Here is a 21325-nt window from a genome sequence, read left to right on the forward strand (position 1 = left end):
ATCATATAAGAAACGAATCGCCAGTCCAGGTTTGATGCAGGATACAGGATGCTTGGGACTGGTGCAATGGGATGACCCAGAGGGATGGTATGGGGAGGGAGGTGGGAGGAGGGTTCAGGATTGGGAACACGTGTACACCTGTAGCAGATTCATTTTGATATATGGCAAAACCAATACAATATTGTAAAGTAATTAGCCTCTAACTGAAATAAATACATTTGAATTTAACAGAAAAAATAAAGAATGAAATGAATTATTTTCTAGGAGTTTTAATGTGTTATTGAAATAGCAGACCCAAATCAAGTGTTTAAAAAGTAAATTTGAATGATAAAGAGGATTTGGTGTCAACCTCTGGAAACGTTCATTTTGTTTTAACATACTAATTTATATGCAATCTTTTCCAAGAAGCAAACACATACAGAAAATTACAAAACAAGAACAGTGAAACATTACTAAGCCAGATCCAGAAACAGAAAATCGGCAACCCCAGAAGCCCTTTCCCTACTATACTTTTCCAGTTTCTGCTTCCTCTTTCCTCTCCACTATCTTGACTTGAAAATATATAGTTAAATATTGTCTTTTTCAATTTGATTTGAATAAAACCACACTATATATTAAAAAAATAATAAAAAAATAAAAGCTTCAAAGAAGAGAATTTTTAGAAATAACTAACAAATAGGTAGTTTTATTCTCAGTTTAAAACATACCTCAGAATTAATCAAAGAAAACTCTAGGTATCCTTATTTTGGGAACTGTTGCTTATTAATTAAGATTGATTAAGATAAATTTTAAGCAGATAATGTTGAAAATTAAATATTTAAATTTCTCATATATCTGCTAATTGTTCAAAAGGATACACACATGGAAAATGCATTATCATACTATAAGGAAAGATTTGGGTGTTTTCAGTTTTTATTTGAAAACTATGAGATTTTCACTAAATATAGGAATATCAATTTTGTTTCCAGAATCATAATAAATTTAATTTTTTTTGTTTTCTATATTACCATTATATTTCAATATAGTATTACAGTACAAAGTAGGTGGAGAAACTAATATTCTTTTCATTTTTTAAATAAAAAATATGCACAAAGTGTATGTGTGAATGACAAGGGCCTGATTTGGGGAATTAGTAACACAATTATGTCCAATGATAAGGACTGTGTATTTGATCAAGTCTTCCCAGAAGATGCATTTTAAGGAAAAGGCCAGGGTTTAATACTGACTTCAAATAAAAGATGCCATAATTTACCCCAAAAGGCATTATATTTTTATTTAGAAAATTATCATAGTTTCCTTTTTCCTTTTACAATATAAATTTTCAGACTTTAAAGAAATGTTTTTCTCCAGTGGAAATAATTCCACAGGCAGATATTAATTTATTTCTGTTCAGCTATGGCCAGAAAGGCATGTTTGGCTCCATTCTTCAGAACTCCCTTAAGCCATTAAAAAAAACTTTTATCAGCTCTAGCTAGCCAGCTATCATCTATATGTGTATTATACATCTCTGTCATGTATCTAAATATCTATCACTTGTTTTTCTATTATCTCTTCTTCTGTGCTTGATTACTTAATCAGTATCCTGAAAATAAAATAAGATCATAGAAAGTGTATTTCTTGTATCATATGACTGAATAGGAAAAATAATGCTTCTCTTAAGCACTTACTAGTCTGTGTGCTTGTATGTGCCATAGGGCAACATGACTGACAGTTTTGATTGACTCAGTTATTTAATTAAGTGAAATATCTGGATTGATAATAATTGGAGCTAGAGAAAGCAGTATCAGAGAAAGTAAATTTTCCTACTGATTGAAATCCATAGTTCTTCATCTGTAGAGCAAAAGGGCAGAGAAAATAATTTTTCAGAGGTAGAGATCAAATCTTGGGTGGGAAGAATAAGCAAAGAACTTTGAAAAAACATTTTTGAAAAATTATCTTTGTTTTGCTTTGTTTTTAGACCCCAAATTTAATTTATTCTGAAATTTAAAATAACATTAAAGAAAAGCATTGTGACTTTTTATTAAAAGAGAAAGAGGAAAAAAAGTGTGCAACAGGGATGGAAAGGATATGATGCCTGGTAAAGAAGATCTAGGATTCTTATAAGCACTAAGGGTGTAATCAGGCTCAGCTTGTCTTGTGTATATTGTGCTGGCTCCAGCCGTTGTGCCCATTTTCTTCCCCATGCCTGTTTAACAGAAAGCTTCATGGGCAATATCCACATTTCCTCTAAGTACTTTGCTCTGGGGACTGAATCACATGTGGGCCAGAGCTGAGATGAAAATGTGTATCCATTTTAGTTGTCATTGTTGCTATGGCCTTTCCTTAATTTGCAACCAAATCATCAGCTTTTTCAGACAGAACAGTTTCAGAAAAATGAAAAGACATTGAATCACTCAAATGTGTGTATGTGTACATCTTTCATTATTTATCAGTTAAAGTATACTTTGAGTTAGTAACAATACAATTAAGAGCTTAACTTTTTAATTTATTTTTTAATTGAAGAATAATTGCTTTACAGAATTTTGTTGTTTTCTGTTAAACATCAACATGAATCAGCCATAGGTGGCTCAGAGATTAACTCTTAATATATCTTATTTCCAAGCTAAGTTATTGATTTGGTCAAATTTTTGAAAATATTGAAAACTAAAATGTTCAAATAGTAAATCACAGATAGAGAACACAGTAATGGTACAAATCGTTTAAACTCTTATGTAAAATTTGATAAGATGTTTTACACAACTATTGAATTGACAAGGTCTTGTGGAAAAACCGGTTCCAGATGGCAAACATACGCAAGGGATTCAGTCAAACAATTTTTTGGCAAGAATGCTATGAATTTTGTAATCACTTATGAACCAATGAAATACAAAGATGAGTCTAGTTAATAATCTACAATTATTGGCTAAAGAAGTATATTAGTGCTGATTTCCCTCTATCATACTATCTTTTCTATCAACCCCACAAAACTTTGGCACAATGAAGTGGGTGACTTTTATTTCTCTTCTCCTTCTCTTCAGCTCTGCTTATTCCAGGGGTGTGTTTCGTCGAGATACACGTAAGAATTCTAGTTTTCAATTGTTCAACTTTTCTTTCCTAGACAAGAACGTTTTAGTAAACCTTGAATCATTAATGAAGAAAGTTTTCCTTTAGCGTTTATTTTTAGACTGTTACTATATTTTGTATTTGTGAACCCTTAGGAAGATACCTTATTAATATATTTCTAACATCCTAGGTGAAAAAAATAGTGAGAATTGTTTAGTAACTGTAATTTCCTATTGCACATGAAGGAGTTTCTGCAGAGTGACTTAAACTTCACAAAATATAGTTGAAGATAGAATTTAAAAATCCAAGTTTCCAAAGGCCTGTTCGCTGTACTTTAATTTATATAAAAAATACAAAATTTGTGATTTTAATCTTATAAATAGAACTTGTATTTATATTTTCCGTTTTGGACTATCCTCTCAGTTAATAGACATTGCAAGAGCATTAGATCTTATCCAAGTTTGAATATAAAACTATAAATATGTAATGACTTCAATGATTTTTCAAGTAGTATCATTGGTGATTAAATAACACTTCTGCTTAAATGCAGAAGAAACATTTAATCATCATCTTAAGATTTTCTGTACAGAATCAGAGCTCAATATCTTGGAGCAAATGAATACCCAAGTCAAATGGAGAGAAACATAAAAAATAATATCGTAACCAGTTGTTTCTTCAGAATTTAAAGCAAATCTTTTTTTCCCCCCATTTTCCCCTCCAGACAAGAGTGAGATTGCTCATCGGTTTAAAGATTTGGGAGAAGAACATTTTAAAGGCCTGTAAGTTGAAATACTGAAGAATCAAATTTAATGTTTCTAATAGTGTTAGTTGCAATTTTGAAGTCCTTATAGTCCCGTCATCAAAGACTGTAGAACAGTACTCTCCAAAAGGATTTTCTGCATCAGTGGCAATATTCTGTATCAGTGTTGACCAATATAGTTGCCATTGGCCACTGTGGCTATAGAGGACTTTAAATATGGCAATTGAAACTGAGGATCAAAAATTTAAACAGTATTTAATTTTAACTTTTTCAAATATATATTGTCATTTGTGGCTAATGAAAACTGTTTGGACAGTGTAGATCTGGAACTCTTATATAATCTACATGGTAGAAAACATTTTACTATATGACTCCTTTCACAACTCATTTACTAAGTTCTTTACCCAGCAAATATTTCTGTGGTTTTTTGAGACAATTTGAATATTTTTTAATCTAGTAAAAGGTAAGGAAATAGCTTGTTTTTCAAAGTCTGTCTTATCCTATTGCCTGATTAAATGAGATATTGTGTATGTATGTATGATTTTTGTTTTAAATAGTTGAAGGACCTGTCTATTAGTCTATTTAGAATGCATTTTGCTTGCTTGCTCACATAGATGATGTGATAGTATGCATATATTGACCTGCACACACATATATTTAAACATGGTGGAAATATACATCCTTTTTTCTTAGAAAGCCACATATACGTGGTTAGGCCTCAGAACACAGCTGACGTCAATAGGATCTCTGAATAATCATGAGAAAGGTGTGTAAAATATAGAACATATACAGACACTATTTGTTTTCTAACATGAAATCTAGTGTATATTAAAAATTTATTATACAACATTTTTCTGTGATCTTTATTTCAGGGTACTGATTGCCTTTTCTCAGTATCTCCAGCAGAGTCCATATGATGAGCATGTAAAATTAGTGAACGAACTAACTGAGTTTGCAAAAACATGTGTTGCTGATGAGTCACATGCCGGTTGTGATAAGTCACTTGTAAGTATATTCTGGTTTTGAATAGTATTTCTTCTGTAACATAATCTTGAATGTTTAAAAAGTAAAAATATCTCATTTTAGTTTTCTCAATTATTATCAAAGACTATATTTGTAAGCAACACTCAAAAGTGGGTATAGCATTTCTTTGATGATAGAGATGTTCTAGTGTACTCACAGTTTTAAAAAACATTGCTTTACTGAAACCACACACAAAAGTCATAGTGTTTTTGGACATTTTTTATTTTTAGAAGTTTCTTTTTTTAAATTTAAAGTTAAATTTCTTTTCATAGACACTAATAATGATAGATAGTTTTTACCTTGTTATCTAGGTAAAAACAACAGTATGGCTATGTATTCCTTGTTTTAGGGATATTCATATTTTTACATACAATAAACAATCAGGACTTTGAACTTGTGATATTTTCAGATAGATCTTTAATACAAAGATAGGTCTCTATTTCTCTTACTGCTTTATATATGCCTTTCTTGGGACAAGGCAATTTTTTGTTTATCACAGAAGGCTTCCTTCTTGTTTTTCTCTATATGTACTTCTGCCTCGAGGCAGAATCAGTTCTTTAACTACCCACAATAATATTCCTCTAAATATGAATTTTTAAAAATATATTTTAAAAGAAATTAATAAATTTTGTCTTGAGCTTATTTCCCCTGGAGTTATAATTACTTTCATAATCAAAATTAATTGATACAGAAAGGATTCATTTAATGGACTGTGCATTGAGGCAAAAATTTCTAGAACAAAAAAATTATACTCTAATGCAGTAACAATTAATATATAGTAGATAGTGTTACTCCTCAGTTTTGAATGGTTTCTACTAAAAATTTGGACCTCTCGAAAAGGAGCAGATCAAATGAGAATCTATCTGAACATTGTCCTCCCTAATGTGAATTCATTGCTACTAAGAGGATAATTTCCCTTGAGTTTTTACTTTAATGATTTCTCTCCTGGCCTTTAACCTCAGGTGGAAACAGGAGTTTTGTTCATTCCTTAAAGGCATTCTTTTTGCCCTTCTGTTTTATCCACTATAAGTAATAGTGTGACACTTAATTCCTATGGTAATCACCCATAGATGGTCAAATCAAGGGAAACTCTCTAAATCTGAGAAAAAAAGTGGATTTTTATATGACATACTAACCAAGGTTTACCAAGATATTAATTTCTTGTACTATTCTTTGGGTATAAGGAAAATAAAATGCTGCTCAGCAATTTGAAGCCTGCTCTCTTCCATGCAGCACACTCTCTTTGGAGAGGAATTGTGTAAAGTTGCATCCCTTCGTGAAACCTATGGTGACATGGCCGACTGCTGCGAGAAACAAGAGCCTGAAAGAAATGAATGCTTCCTGAAACACAAAGATGATAGCCCAGACCTCCCTAAATTGAAACCAGACCCCAATACTTTGTGTGACGAGTTTAAGGCAGATGAAAAGAAGTTTTGGGGAAAGTAAGTAATCAGATTTTTAAGCTTCAAAATAAAAAATTATGAAATATGTCAAGATTCACTATAACAATTACTATTATGAAAATTATTATCAACAATAAGACTTGAAGTTTTTGTTCTAATGACAATTTTCAAAGAAATAGAATATTTATTATCATTCTACATGATGAAAAAGGTGATCAAAGATCTTTTGCAGAACAGGATATGATCTATATGAAAATAATTGCAGTTGACATGTATTAAGATATTATAAAGATATACGTATATATTTAGCATTCTCAGAATTTATTTCAAATTAGTCAATAACATATCACTGAAATTAAACTATTTTATGCATGCGTGTATACTTATATGTATATATATATGTGTGTGAGTTTGACATTTTCACTGACTTAAAGAATGACAAAGGCAAGTTCATCATTTGCAAATTGAGCTTAATTGGTTGATTAGAAGTCTTTGAATTTTGAAGGCTCTGGGGAGAAGGTATATTACAAATGTATTTGTTCCTGCTATAGAAAAGTGACTGTTTTTTTGTTTAAAAATTTAGATACCTATACGAAATTGCCAGAAGACATCCCTACTTTTATGCACCAGAACTCCTTTACTATGCTAATAAATATAATGGAGTTTTTCAAGAATGCTGCCAAGCTGAAGATAAAGGTGCCTGCCTGCTACCAAAGGTATTCTTCAGAAAGAATAGAAGAACCAATTCATAATCAAACCTCAGTTTCAGGACATCTTATGGCTAAATTTAGGAAACTGAAGCCTCCAGCAGAAACTTCTTTACATGGTTTAAACTCCTCCCTCTTTCCCCCAATTAAAGAATTTTTCACCTTTTTTGAAGGGCTATGTCTTCTTCACTAAGGGCTATGTCTTTTCACCTTTTTTGAAGAGCTATGTCTTCCATTTCCTTTTTCTAACAAGATTTGCAAAGTGGATCTGGTAGAGGGAACTGGTTTGTACGTGTCTAAATATCCTGCCTCTTTCTATAGTGCTAGTTGCTATAGTGAAATGCAGAAACTCATTTTTCAAATTGCACAGTAAGAGGACACCATTTCACCATTTTTCTCTTTTCATGAGGCTTTTTTTTTTATTGGGGGAGGGGAGAATTCAAAGTGGGGGAGAATTTAACTGCATCTAGAAGCCTAGGTTTATTGATTTATTCCGTAAATATTTACACTGCATTCTCTTTTCTAAGGAGTTTATTGATGTTATGGGAGTTGTGGAGGAAGGATTAAAATGCATTATGTGCAAAATTAAGAAGTCAGCAGAGTTCTATTCCCTTGGATATTAGTGTACACTGTTCTAATTTTCCTTTTCATTCCCTTTTCCCTGGCAATACCTCCACGCTGGTTCTTAACCACCTGGAGGTTCCACTATGACCAGACTGACTTTTCCTCTTTCTATAGAACAAAATAATTATTTGCCAATAATGAATACTTGGGAATTGAGGTTTAAATTTTCTCTTTAAGATTTAATTTGGTAAAGTCTCATATTTATCATTATGTATTAGATTAATCTTGGAGGAGGAAATAACAACCTATTCCAGTATTCTTGCCTGGAGACTCCCATGGACAGGAGAACCTGGTAGGCTACAGTCCATGGGGTTGCAAAGAGTTGGACATGAACAGCAACTACACATTAGGTTAATCATTTCAGTTGTAATGCTGGTCTATTGGGGTTTGCTCAAAAGGTTAAATCTTGCTACTGTCAGAGATAATTTTGATTTATGTAAACCCTATTTCCGAAGAAGGCAATGGCACCCCACTCCAGTACTCTTGCCTGGAAAATCCCATGGACGGAGGAGCCTGGTGGGCTGCAGTCCTTGGGGTTGCGAAGAGTCGGACATGACTGAGCAACTTCACTGTCACTTTTCACTTTCCTGCATTGGAGAAGGAAATGGCAACCCACTCCAGTGTTCTTGCCTGGAGAATCCCAGGGACGGGGGAGCCTGGTGGGCTGCTGTCTATGGGGTCGCACAGAGTCAGACACGACTGAAGCGACACAGCAGCAGCAGCAGCAGCAGCAGCAGTCTCATCTGAGCTCCAGAAGGGGTGGTCTGTACCTAAATTTTCTCTTCTAATGTTCCTCAAATTATTTCTTTTTGCAGATTGAAACTATGAGAGAAAAAGTACTGACTTCATCTGCCAGACAGAGACTCAGGTGTGCCAGTATTCAAAAATTTGGAGAAAGAGCTTTAAAAGCATGGTATGTTACATTTGGTTTGCATCTTTTTCACGATGTAAATGGATGGTTCAGTTGAAAAAATTGTTCATCATATGTCATTTTACACAGTGCTTTCACATACATCTTTTTGGTTGTCTAAAAGGTAAAAATTTGATAGAGATGAAAACCAGAGCATCAAAGACAATTTGTCATTATTTTTAACCTTTTTTTCCCTAAGTCAGAGAATTTAGACGACAACTTTTATGTTCTTCCAGGACAGGTGTTTAAACTTCCATGTATTTTTAACGATTGTGATCTTAGTATAATAATCCACTGTTTATATAGATCTATAGTTAGGGTCTTTTATCTAATTTTATCTCTCATCCATCCCTCCAACCAATTATCTGAAGGTGTCTGCTTGTCTTTTTATGTTCTGATAACTAATTTCAGTCATCAAAGTTTCTTCTTATTTTCTGGTAGCACCAGTTCTGCTCTTAATCTCTTGTTTTTGCCTGGGCCTCTGTTTGGATATTATCAGCTAGCTCTAGAAGCATCCTTCAATATTTGGACCAAGGAATCCCTTTTGCGACCCCCTGCCATCCCCACCACCAATCCCTTACTTTCTAGTCAACAATAAATCAACATTGGGCAGAAAATCAATTGAAAACAGACATTTTGGAAGCTGTCAAGAAACTGTCACTTGAACTATCTTGCCTGTCATCCCTACCATCAATAAAATCACTAAACAAAACAACCCTAACATGAAATGATACATAGTTAAACAGGGTATGATTAGTTTTGGGGAAGTGTCTTTTACCTGATTTCAGTGACTCTGAAATGATTTGAGAAAGCTTGTGGATGTTAGGTTTTACATCTTATCAATGAGTACAGAGATAATGCTGAATCAATTTCTTGGTAAAAGTATGCTGAGTCAAAACTCTCTAATTTTTGTAGAAGTTAACAAAATTTGTTTTCTCAGAGGCTTTTAGAAGTCAGGAAGAATGTACTTTGGTTAATAATTTTAAAAAAGGGGTAACTGGAATTTGTATGGCATTCCCCAGTTCATAAAATGCTTTCATATAGATTATCTCATTTAATCCTCACAACAATGCTTTGACTTAGCATGTTGTTGTGACTCTGTGGGGACTGAAGCTCACAGAGGCTAAGTAACTGGCCTAGGGTCTCATGATTATTAAGCTATAAAGCCAGATCTGGAAGTCATTCCTGGGCTCTAAACCTGGGTCCTCTCAGCATGTTACCTTTTTTAGAATCCCTCTTTGATTTCTGTTTTTATGAATTGCTGGACTTTTAACCTCCCTATGTGCTGCCCTAAGGAAACATTTTGCTCTAACATTTGGTTCAGAATTATCATTAAAATAAGAGCTACTATATCTTACAAATTATTTCTGTATGTTATTTGAGCCTAAATTTTCTAGTTATGTGTGGTATTTTCCTAATGCTTTCACATAAAACGTTGTCTGTTAATAATATTTTGATGGGAGAATTTTCTTTTTAGGTTAGTAGCTCGCCTGAGCCAGAGATTTCCCAAGGCTGAGTTTGTAGAGGTTACCAAGCTAGTGACAGATCTCACAAAAGTCCACAAGGAATGCTGCCATGGTGACCTACTTGAATGTGCGGATGACAGGGTAAAGAATCCTCAGTATGCTTTATGGTAACATACTTGCTTAAGTTGGTAGAATTAGTTTGTTTAGCATCAGAACAACTGAAAGCAGTTTGAGATTGTTTTCTCTGCTGGGTCTACTCAATCCTTTCCCTGTTTCCCTTCCTTCTGCCCTCCCTCCCTCCCTCTTTCTTTTTTCTCTCTGATATCCTATTCACTAAATGATCTAATAAACTCATTTATAATTTGTAATCACTTTCATTCAAATTCTGAGATCAAATTCTTAAATCTGAAGTAGGACAGTCACAAAGGTAGATTTCTAAGAAGATTTCTTGAAGAGGTGGAGGGAGTTGGAGAAAGGCTGGAACCTGAAGAGAGCTTTGGAAATTATGTAATTTTCCCCTCTATGTTCTCTCTTAATTAACACCCTACATTAAAAATACAAATATTTGGAATGATATCTCTTTTTTTTCTCAAATTGACACGAATCCTAACCTCTCAGGACACTTTCTGAAAACTTTAAGGCAGATATTTTACATCTGTAAGTGGGGTCTGTGACCATGATCTTGACTAACTTTTCAAAAATTTCTAGCATTTTATTTGGTTATTTGGTTTCAAGATGCCTGCACTTAATTTGGGGGGATATTTAGAAAAACACTACTGAGTTTTAATTTAAAAACTTAAGTGTTTTAAAAGTAGGTATAAAGTTAATAAATAACTGACATGAGCCCCAATTAAGACTAGTTTTTTTCCAATCATGTTTTAGTAGTTCTATCTGTGCCTCTAGGCTTAGCAGCACAGACTGAAAATGTTCATAGAAGGCATATCGGTATAAGTGTGGTCTTAGAACACAATGAATGTGTTCTGTCAACATAGTAGAAGTCTGGGGAGGAAGCACAGGAATGTCAGTTTACACTGAACACTTTTCACCTACTTGCTTATAGGCAGATCTTACCAAGTACATATGTGATAATCAAGATACAATCTCCAGTAAACTGAAGGAATGCTGTGATAAGCCTTTGTTGGAAAAATCCCACTGCATTGCTGAGGCAGAAAAAGATGCTGTGCCTGAAAACCTGCCCGCATTAACTGTTGACTTTGCTGAAGATAAGGAAGTTTGCAAAAACTATCAGGAAGCAAAAGATGCCTTCCTGGGCTCGTAAGTGGATAAGAAATGATCCTTTCATACTTTTATATGATCTCAGAATTTAGGAAATTATTCTAGGCTTTCCCTTGGAATTGCTACAATTTTCACACTGCCTGCAATGTTTCTTTATTCTTTTCTCTTCCGGCCTTTAAACATTTTTGGAAAAATTGATTTTAAAAAATTGTCATAAAATAATACATGCTTATGGCAGATGCTCTATCAATAGAGTACAATGTAATAATAAAAATTTATTTTTACTCCCACCCCTGGCTCCTTAGAAATATTTCTGGAAATACATGTAGAAATATTTTGTTTACATGTAAATTATATGTATTATTCATTCATGCATTCATTCAAAGTGTATTTCTAGAACTTATATATGTGTGAATATATGTAATACATCTTTATGCCTCTATATCTATCTGTCTATCTATCTGATGCCAGCAAAGAACTATAAAGTATGGAATCTGTTACCAGGTGCTTTAAAATGAAAATGAGTCAGATTTGGTTGAAAAGACGAGTCCAGTAGCATGCAAGGTAGCATATAATTAAATGACAAAATCAATGATTATATAAAATCAGTAAGTGTGGTGATAAACTTTAAATTTTTATTGCTCAATTATAGTATCCTATGCACTAAATCTTTTATAAAATGACATACCTATAAAGAGTTTATTCATACAGAGAAGAAAAAAATTAAGAATATGTCTCTAGTTATCTATCAGAACATTTTTGAGGTGTAGTCCAAATTAGACAAGATGTACCTAATAGTAACAAGTGTCATTCATTAAATAATATGCGCCCAACAGTGTGTGTTTTGCATAGATTACATCATGTATTTCTCACAGTTCACCTTCTGAGACATACTATTATCATCCCCATTCCACAGAGGAGGAAACCAAGGCTCAAAAATTGTAATAAGTCACCTAAGGGGATATAATAAAACAAGTGGTAGAGTCAGGGTTTGATAGCTTTAACTCTGAACCTTCAAGCCCTTAGTCCTTGACTGCACCTGGTTTAGTCTAATTCAAACCTTTAGGATATGATTTACATATATGGTTAATTATGTGGTTTTTCTTGCTCATTTGTCTAACAAAATCTATATTATTGTCATCTTAATTAGGTTTTTGTATGAATATTCAAGAAGGCATCCTGAATATGCTGTCTCAGTGCTATTGAGACTTGCCAAGGAATATGAAGCCACACTGGAGGAATGCTGTGCCAAAGATGATCCACATGCATGCTATTCCACAGTGGTAAGTTTCTGGAAGGAAGACATATAGCTCTTTGGTTGATGATTCCAATAACAGGAAATAAAAATGATGCCAGATTATTATATCATGCAATGTAGATCTCTTCTTAAGATGATTTCAGTTCTGTGCCTGTAAACATTATAGGAATAATAACCTTCAATAAAAAAGAAAGGTCGAAGAGAGCACTCTCTTAATTTTACATAATCTTGACCAGGCATTTTTTTCCTTTTTAGACTCCTGAGAACAAAATAAGGCAAATTTAAATGTTAATTAAAAGAAATTTAACATAGATATAAAGAAGGTTAACCTGTTTTCAAGTTTTATTAAGTAATTAAGAATTAGTATCTTAGAGAAGATGGTGAAATCTATTGATGTAGAATATTTTCAAATCTCTTTTGAAACAGTTTAGGAATGGTTTTGAAAGAAATTAAATAAGGAGAAGAAATCTGCTTCAAGAATTTTTAGCATATTTAGCTATGCTAAAATTTTAGCATATTGGAAAAGACCCTGATGCTGTGAAAGATTGAAGGCAGAGGGGGAAGGGGGTGACAGAGGATGAGATGGTTGGATGGCATCATTGACTCAGTAGACATGAGTTTGAGCAAACTCTGGGAGACAGTGAAGGACAGGGAAATGGTGTGCCGCAGTCCATGGGATCACAAACAGTCAGTCATGACTGAGCGACTGAACAACAGCAACAGCAAATATTTAGCAACTAGCTCATGTTTGAGATATTTAGCACTCAGTACATAGAGTGGTTTTCAAACTTAAGAATCAGAGGAAAGTCATTTTTTCCTCTATCAAGAAACTAGTTATATGCCAAGTGCCACACAAGAACTGATGACCAGGACAAAATCTGTTATCTTAGAGAGCTCGGGATCCAACTGCAGAGATGGCTTAATAATAACGAGTATTTATAATTATAATATAATTTATAATATAATATTATAATTATAATATATTTATAATTACAAGGTGGTTTGATGCTTTAGTCGCTAAGTCATGTCTGATTCTTGGAACCCCATGGACTGTAGCCCACCAGGTTCCCCTGTCCATGTGATTTCCCAGGCCACAATACTGGAGCGAGTTGCCATTTCCTTCTCCAGGGGATGTTCCTGACCCAGGGATCAAACCCAGGTCTCCTGCACTGCAGGCAAATTCTTTATTGACAGAGCCACCAGGGAAGCCCATAGCCACCGTTTATTAGGTTTTTACTGTATCCCAGGCTCTCTTTTAATTTCATGAGCTCAGGAGGTTTACAGAGTAATTCTCTGAGGTGAGTATCATTTTCATCTCCATTTTAGAAGTGAGGGTTCTAGAGCTTTGAGATGGGAAGTAAAGTTGAACAACTAGAAAATGAGTCAGATGACCTGGCTTAAACACTAGGAGTTGCATTCCAGAATCTGAATGTTCTGAATCACTTATACAGTCTTACCAAATAAACAGTTTGGACATATAATAGGTTTGGCATCAAAAAGCTATTTACATGACTTTGGGCAGAGAAGAGGAAGGATCTCATTCTACCCAGAAGGGTGAAAAACAACCTGCATCTGGTCCTCATATAGAATGTTATAAGCACAATTCTTTTCTTTTTCAGTTTGACAAACTTAAGCATCTTGTGGATGAGCCTCAGAATTTAATCAAACAAAACTGTGACCAATTCGAAAAACTTGGAGAGTATGGATTCCAAAATGCGTAAGTATATTTGCTTATTGGCTAATTTTTCTTGTTCATTTAGTAAATATTTAAGATGATATTCATAGGCCACCTATCATAGAACTTTTAGTTTTTAAAGTAAAGTCTTATTTCTAATCACTCTCCATCAAGAAAGACAAGAGAAAATGAGATAAAATAGTTGATGGGGTGAAGAGCTTATATTTGAGGGCAGTTTAAAAAACTGGGCTCAAATCTGGGAGGAAAAATATCAAATATTGGGTTATAGGAACTGAGTATGCTGTTTGACAGTTAGATAGTTTATGAGTGAAGAAAATAAAAACAATGCTTTACAGAGCAGAAAATAAGTCTTCAGTGGCTGTAGCTCAATAAGGTGATAGACTAATGTTCTGATTAAATACAGCCTTATCTGTGGAAGTTAAGACAGGAAGGGGCACATCATTTAGGTGAAATTTATTTTTCAGCTTACACCTGTTACCACTTTTTTAACTATAGGTGCTTGGAATAACATTGAACAAGATATAGTCTCTTCCCTTGAGTAGATTATTGTTATACATGGACTTTCAATAGTGATTAGCATTCTTAGTAAATGATTATTACATGCTAGATACCATGTTAGGCTGATTGCATACTTTGTTTCTTTTCGTTTAGTCCTTGCACCATCCCTTTTGAGTCAGGTGTATTTCCTTCTGTTTTATAGGTGAGAAAATTCATCCATATCTTTCAGATTTAGGATAGTGCTGATGTGTATTAAGCTCTCAGTAGGTTTTATTGAAAGAAAGAAGCAATTAAAAAGTATTTTAATGTCACTGAATTATAATAAAGTAAGCCACTTTTCTAAGATTATATAGCACAGGTGGGATCCACAGCTAGGTTACTTAGTTGCTCAGGACAAGGTCTTCACCCACATTATTCCGCCCATGTGAAGATGAAGACAATTTATGAATGGAATAGGTCTTCCCTGGAAACCATCTTGGTGGATTTTGGCTAAGTGTTCTCTGCTTGACCTGATGTGTTAGAAAAAGAGTTTCTTGTCTGACTGAAAACACATGGATTATGTTGTTACAGGCTCATAGTTCGTTACACCAGGAAAGTACCCCAAGTGTCAACTCCAACTCTCGTGGAGGTTTCCAGAAGCCTAGGAAAAGTGGGCACTAGGTGTTGTACAAAGCCGGAATCAGAAAGAATGCCCTGTACTGAAGACTATGTGAGTCTTTTAGAATAGAGCTGTCAGTAAGGACGAATTTTTGTCTTTGGATGTTGACAAAGCTTTCAGAAGCAAGTGAAAGTGCTTGCTTTCACGTGTGTATGTGTGTGTGTGTGTATTGTCTATATGGTAGTGGCAACCAGGATTTGGTTGCCTATATTATCTCGACCATCAGAGGATTTAGATAAGATTCCAAAAGTGATAAATTGTTTTAAAAAAAATTCATGAATTTTTAATGTTCCATCCTTGAATTTTCTAAATTTTTACTTTTTGGGGTTTTTTTCCTTTAATGTATCAGTATAAGACTATTTCTTCCCTACTCCAATACATGTCTCAGGACTCCTCTTAAATTATGCCATCAATTATTTTCTCAAATATATTATTCCTAAAATGTAGACATATTTAATTGAGAAGATTTTTCAAAGTCCCTTTTTACCTGTAGTTCTAAAGTAAACTGTTGCCTCAAATCAGCCTTGGATTCAATGTTGTGAGTTAAAAGATAGAGTTTGTTTTGGTCCAGTGGAAGATAGGAGTTCCTGGAAAACTTTTCATTATGCTTTCTTTGGGCTTCTGTGTTCTTGCCTGTTTTTAGCTGAGCTTGATCCTGAACCGGTTGTGCGTGTTGCATGAGAAGACACCAGTGAGTGAAAAAGTCACCAAGTGCTGCACAGAGTCATTGGTGAACAGACGGCCATGTTTCTCTGCTCTGACACCTGATGAAACATATGTACCCAAAGGCTTTGATGACAAATTGTTCACCTTCCATGCAGATATATGCACACTTCCTGATACTGAGAAACAAATCAAGAAACAAACGTGAGGAGTATTTCACTACTCTTTGTGTTGGTAATCTTGATAGTGAGAACTGTAAACAAGCAGCTTTCTCTGAAATAGTGATTATAGACCCAAAGTACAGAAGTATTGGCCATGTTAAGCAGATAAAAATGTCAAGAATAAAATGGATAGCCTTTTGTTTTCTTAGCAAAAGAAAAAAAAAAAAACCCTCATCATCTTGCCTACAAACCATTCAGAATAATCTTGTGGGATAAAAGCTGCAGCAGAATTATATCTTAGGCTGCTGCTGCTGCTGCTAAGTCGCTTCAGTCGTGTCCGACTCTGTGCAACCCCATAGATGGCAGTCCACCAGGCTCCCCCATCCCTGGGATTCTCCAGGCAAGAACACTGGAGTGGGTTGCCATTGCCTTCTCCAATGCATGAAAGTGAAAAGTGAAAGTGAAGTCGCTCAGTCGTGTCCGACCCTCAACAACCCCATGGACTACAGCCTACCAGGCTCCTCCGTCCATGGGATTTTCCAGGCAAGAGTACTGGAGTGGGGTGCCATTGCCTTCCCTGTATCTTAGGCTAGTTCAGTAGAATAAGCTGAACAATTAACTGATGCATTTTTGTAGATAGCAAATTAGTCAGTAGAAATCATATGAGAATTTAATTCTGGGCATGAATAGTTACTTTCAGTTTGTTCTGTATCAACCTACAGATAAGGCAGCCCCTTAAGATCTAACTTTTGAGAATGGAACTTGGATTAAAAACATCTGGCATTTCGAGTTCAGAGGCTTGATTCCCTTGATTCCTTATTGCTGTCACAAGGGGTTATAATTGCAAGAAATTTAGCAACATGAAGTTGTTATTACCTCTGGTGGCTTCTGATCATGGAGCAAGATTTTAAAGTTATATTGTGCCCATATGACTCTTTCTCTAGCCCTATTGTCTGCAGATGTCAAAGAAAGAGAACCACCAGCTCCCTTGAGTTGGATAGTTTTATTTCCTATGGCCTCTATATTATTAGGGCTTCCCTGGTGGTCCAGGACTTAAAAACTCTGCCTGCAATACAGGAGACCTGGGTTCAATCCCTGGGTCAAGATTGTTATTAACTTTGAATGGGGTGGATTACAAAATACCAAGAGAAACATTCTCAGATTAGAAACTTTTTAAATGGAGTCCAGGATAAGTACATTTTTAAAAATTATTTTTAGCTCTTAAATTTATACAATTCAATATGCCATAACTCCCCAAATCAGATAACGTATGAATGCAATGACATCATCTTTTCCAGTGATTTACTAAAGAACCATTAGTTGAGATATACTGACACTACAAATGTTGAGCAATTTACATTGATTACTTAATTTGATCCTTCCACCAACCCTGTGAAGGTGGATTTTATTCTCATTATGCAAGTGAGAATATTGAAGCTTATAATGGCAAGCCTGGGCCTCAAATCCAGAGCTGTCTGGCTCTAAAACTTAGAATATTTAGCAGAACTGCTACCATTCTTACCATCTCCATTTTTGTTCAGTGAGTGCATTTCTTTCTGTTTTTTGTTGTTTTTATTCAAATGCAGTGCACTTGTTGAGCTGTTGAAACACAAGCCCAAGGCAACAGAGGAGCAACTGAAAACCGTTATGGAGAATTTTGTGGCTTTTGTAGACAAGTGCTGCGCGGCTGATGACAAAGAGGCCTGCTTTGCTTTGGAGGTACTGGAGTTGTTTGTCTTCATTTTAATATGTCTAATTTCCTTTGCTGTTGCATTTGGTCAAGCTAGGGGTTAGTGGTTTAAGTACCTGAAAGAAATTATGTGTGTGTGGAACAGGAATCTTATTCTTCATACAATTGTCTTACCAAATGACTGAAATACTCTTTTTTTAAAAAAAATCTCTTGTTGCACTGTAGTTGTGTTTTAATATTTGTTCTGTTTCCAAAGTTGTATGTTTATGAATTTAGACAGAAATATTTCTAAAGCCTGAAATATTTTGGTAGAGACAATCATCAAACCAAAACTTAATTTAGTTTAACATTTTCTTGAAAATGGTAATTTGTGATTTGGTTGACTATGAATAGTTGATTTTATAGGTTACAGGGGAAATTTCTATTTAAATGTGTGAATCATTTAATATTTCCCCCTAGGACTTGACAGTATTTTATTCTTCAGGGGGCCTCATTCTAGAGAGTCTAGTTCAGTTCAGTTAAGTTCAGTCGCTCAGTCATGTCCAACTCTCTGCAAGAGAGTCTAGTACTGAACTGTTATTAAAGGATGTGATATATGAAAAATTACTTTGTAATCACCAATGGTTGTATAAATGTTACTTTTTAAAAATCCTAACAGTGGTGCTAATATTTCCCCCTTATCTGTCATTTCTTTGTATTTAGGGTCCAAAACTTGTTACTTCAACTCAAACAGCCTTAACCTAAACACGACACAGCCACAAGCATCTCAGGTAACTATACTTTTCTGTGCTTAATCACTCAGTTGTGTCCGACTCTTTGCGACCCCATGGACTGCAGCTCACAAGGCTTCTCTGTCCATGGGGATTCTCCAGGCCAGAATACTGCAGTGGGTTGCCATGCCCTCCTCCAGGAACTATACTTTAGATTTTTTTAAAAAAGTAGTTATATAGGGCTTCCCTGGTGGCTCAGGGGCAAAGAATTTGCCTGCCAGTGTAGAAAACGTGGATCCCAATCTCATATGGGATCCAGGAAGATCCCATATGCTGCGGAAACTAAGCCCATGCACCACAACTACTGAACCTGTGCTATAAATCCTGGGAGCCACGACTGCTGAAGCCTGTGCACCCTAGAGCCTATGCTCGGCAGCAAGAGAAGCCATTGCAATGAGAAACCTGCACATTGCAGCTAGAGAGCAGCCCCTACTCCCTGCTAGAGCAAAGCCTGAGCAGCAAAGACCTGGCACAGCCAAAAATAAATAAGTAAATAGAATTATTTTTAAAAAGTAATTATAATGCATGCATGCATGCTAAGTCACTTTAGTTGTGTCCCACTCTTTGCGACCCTATGGACTGTAGCCCACCAGACTCCTATCCATGGAATTCTCCAGGCAAGAATATTGGAGTGGGTTGCCGTTTCCTCCTCCAGGGAATCTTCCCAACCCAGGGATTGGATCTGCGTCTCTTTATGTCTTCTGTATTGGCAGGCGGGTTCTTTACCACTAGCATTACCGGGGAAACTCCTAGTTATTAAAATAGCAAAGATCAACTGATTAATGCCAGTCACTATTCTAAACTCATTATATATATATATATAAAAAATATATATGTTAATATATATATACTTCTTTAATTCTCAAAACAGTTGTCTGAGTCGAAAACCATTATTATTCCCATTTTGCAGATGAGAAAAGGAAAGTATAGATCAAGGCATAGGTTAAGTAATTTACCCAAAGACCATCCAATCAGTGAGAAGTGGAGCCAAAATTAAAAAGTCACACTAGAGCTTGAGAATTAACCACTATCTTGTTCTGCCCTAATGTGATATGGAAGACAGAGTCATTCTACTAAGTACTGGCTCAGCAATGGGATCCTGTAGGTAATAAGCTGAATTGTATGAAAGTGCATTTTCATATGTACAAAAACAATTGAATAGCAATGATTTCACATGGTTCAACCAAATAGCTCAAAAACAAATTCATTTCATTGGTGAATATGAGAGGTCTACCTTGTGTGAACTTCTACTACAAGTAAATAATTTGCTACTAAGTTTCCAATGTGTCAAGATACTAAGTCTTAAGAGGATTTCTCTTATGACAAAAAGGCTCACTTTAAAACTTAGATGTTTGAACATAAATAAATGTGTTTAACCCATTTTATTATAGTATTGTGGGGGAAGTTAAAAAATAGAATGAACTTCATTTTTGAAACAAGTTGCCCAACTGTTCTTTAGCATGAATTATTTTTATATTTTTCAAACTGACTGTGATGTTTATTCCACTATTAGATTTTAACTTGCTCTTTGCCTGTATGGTAATACCTATATTTTGTGCATTCAGGACAGGAAACAGCTTCATATCTTTGCAAATGGGGGCATTTCAAAATGTATACTTGTTTCAGTCCGAAATGGCAAGATTTTCTTCCTAGAGGTCTAACTTTGAGAAGACAACTTTTTTGTTTGTAATTAACTTAGGTAAGAAGTAGGTGTCAGGTATTCCCTGGTGATCCAATAGTTATGATTCTACATTTCCACGGCAGGGGACACAGGTTCAATCCCTGGTTAGGGAACTAAGATCACTCAAGCTGTGCTGCATGGTGTGGCCAAAAAATAGTAGTTGTTAAGTAAATGACTCTGAGAATTAATGATGAAAAGCTGGTGTTATAATGTTCAACCCTGATTGACATCATGACGAAGAGAGGACTTTACGAACCTTATTGCTCTGTCCTTTCCCCTTGCCCGGCAGAAGAATTCAACTGCCATGAGTCTAGGACAGGCTTGAATTGTTTTCGTTGATGGAAATAGAAAGACAATCTAAGCAATCTGGCATTCATTTGAATATATTTGAAAAAGCACATGCCATTTTATAAACAGTAATTATATTTATCTTTTGTTTTTCAGCCTACCCTGAGAGTAAGAGGAAAAAAGAGAAATGAAAACTCAGAGCTTATTCATCTGTTTTTCTTTTCTGTTGGTGTTAAATCAACACCCTCTCTAAAGGACATAAATTTCTTTAAATATTTTGCTTCTTTTGTTTGTGCTACAATTAATAAAAAATGAAAAGACTCTAACATAACTGTCCATGAGTGTTATTTTTCAAAGATGTGTTGCCATCCTGAAAATTGCGTTAGGTGCTGTAAAAGTCCCACTGTTCTCTCTTTCCCCATTTCAATGGAGGACTTCTAGTTCCTTATGGGTTAATTATATAAAAGAAACATTAATACTGTTCTGAGTTGTGAATTCTAAGCATTCAAAGTAATGTTTTAACATTATGATAATTCTGGATAAAAGAATAGGAACTGTGGTATAGGTAAAGCATATACTGCTGCTGCTGCTGCCAAGTTACTTCAGTCGTGTCCGACTGTGTGACCCCATAGACGGCAGCCCACCAGGCTCCCCAGTCCCTGGGATTCTCCAGGCAAGAACACTGGAGTGGGTTGCCATTTCCTTCTCCGATGCATGAAAGTGAAAAGTGAAAGGGAAGTCGCTCAGTCGTGCCCGACTCTTAGTGACCCCATGGACTGCGGCCTACCAGG

The 21325-nt window shown here is 35.1% G+C and overlaps 1 protein-coding gene across 1 annotated transcript; it reads left to right on the top strand.

Moving 5' to 3' along the window:
• The first annotated feature begins 2976 nt into the window (after positions 1-2976).
• ALB (albumin) lies at positions 2977-20825 on the top strand. The gene is made up of 15 exons (XM_055587485.1): positions 2977-3055; positions 3764-3821; positions 4675-4807; positions 6059-6267; positions 6812-6944; positions 8375-8472; positions 9947-10076; positions 10996-11210; positions 12322-12454; positions 14049-14146; positions 15194-15332; positions 15925-16148; positions 17692-17824; positions 18498-18565; positions 20691-20825. Exons 1-14 carry the CDS (start codon positions 2977-2979, stop codon positions 18537-18539), a joined length of 1824 nt encoding a protein of 607 aa, XP_055443460.1. The 3' UTR covers positions 18540-18565; positions 20691-20825.
• Positions 20826-21325: the final 500 nt, after the last annotated feature.

The sequence above is a fragment of the Bubalus kerabau genome, chromosome 7, assembly GCF_029407905.1.
Source record: "Bubalus kerabau isolate K-KA32 ecotype Philippines breed swamp buffalo chromosome 7, PCC_UOA_SB_1v2, whole genome shotgun sequence".
NCBI classification, from domain to species: Eukaryota; Metazoa; Chordata; class Mammalia; order Artiodactyla; family Bovidae; genus Bubalus; species Bubalus kerabau.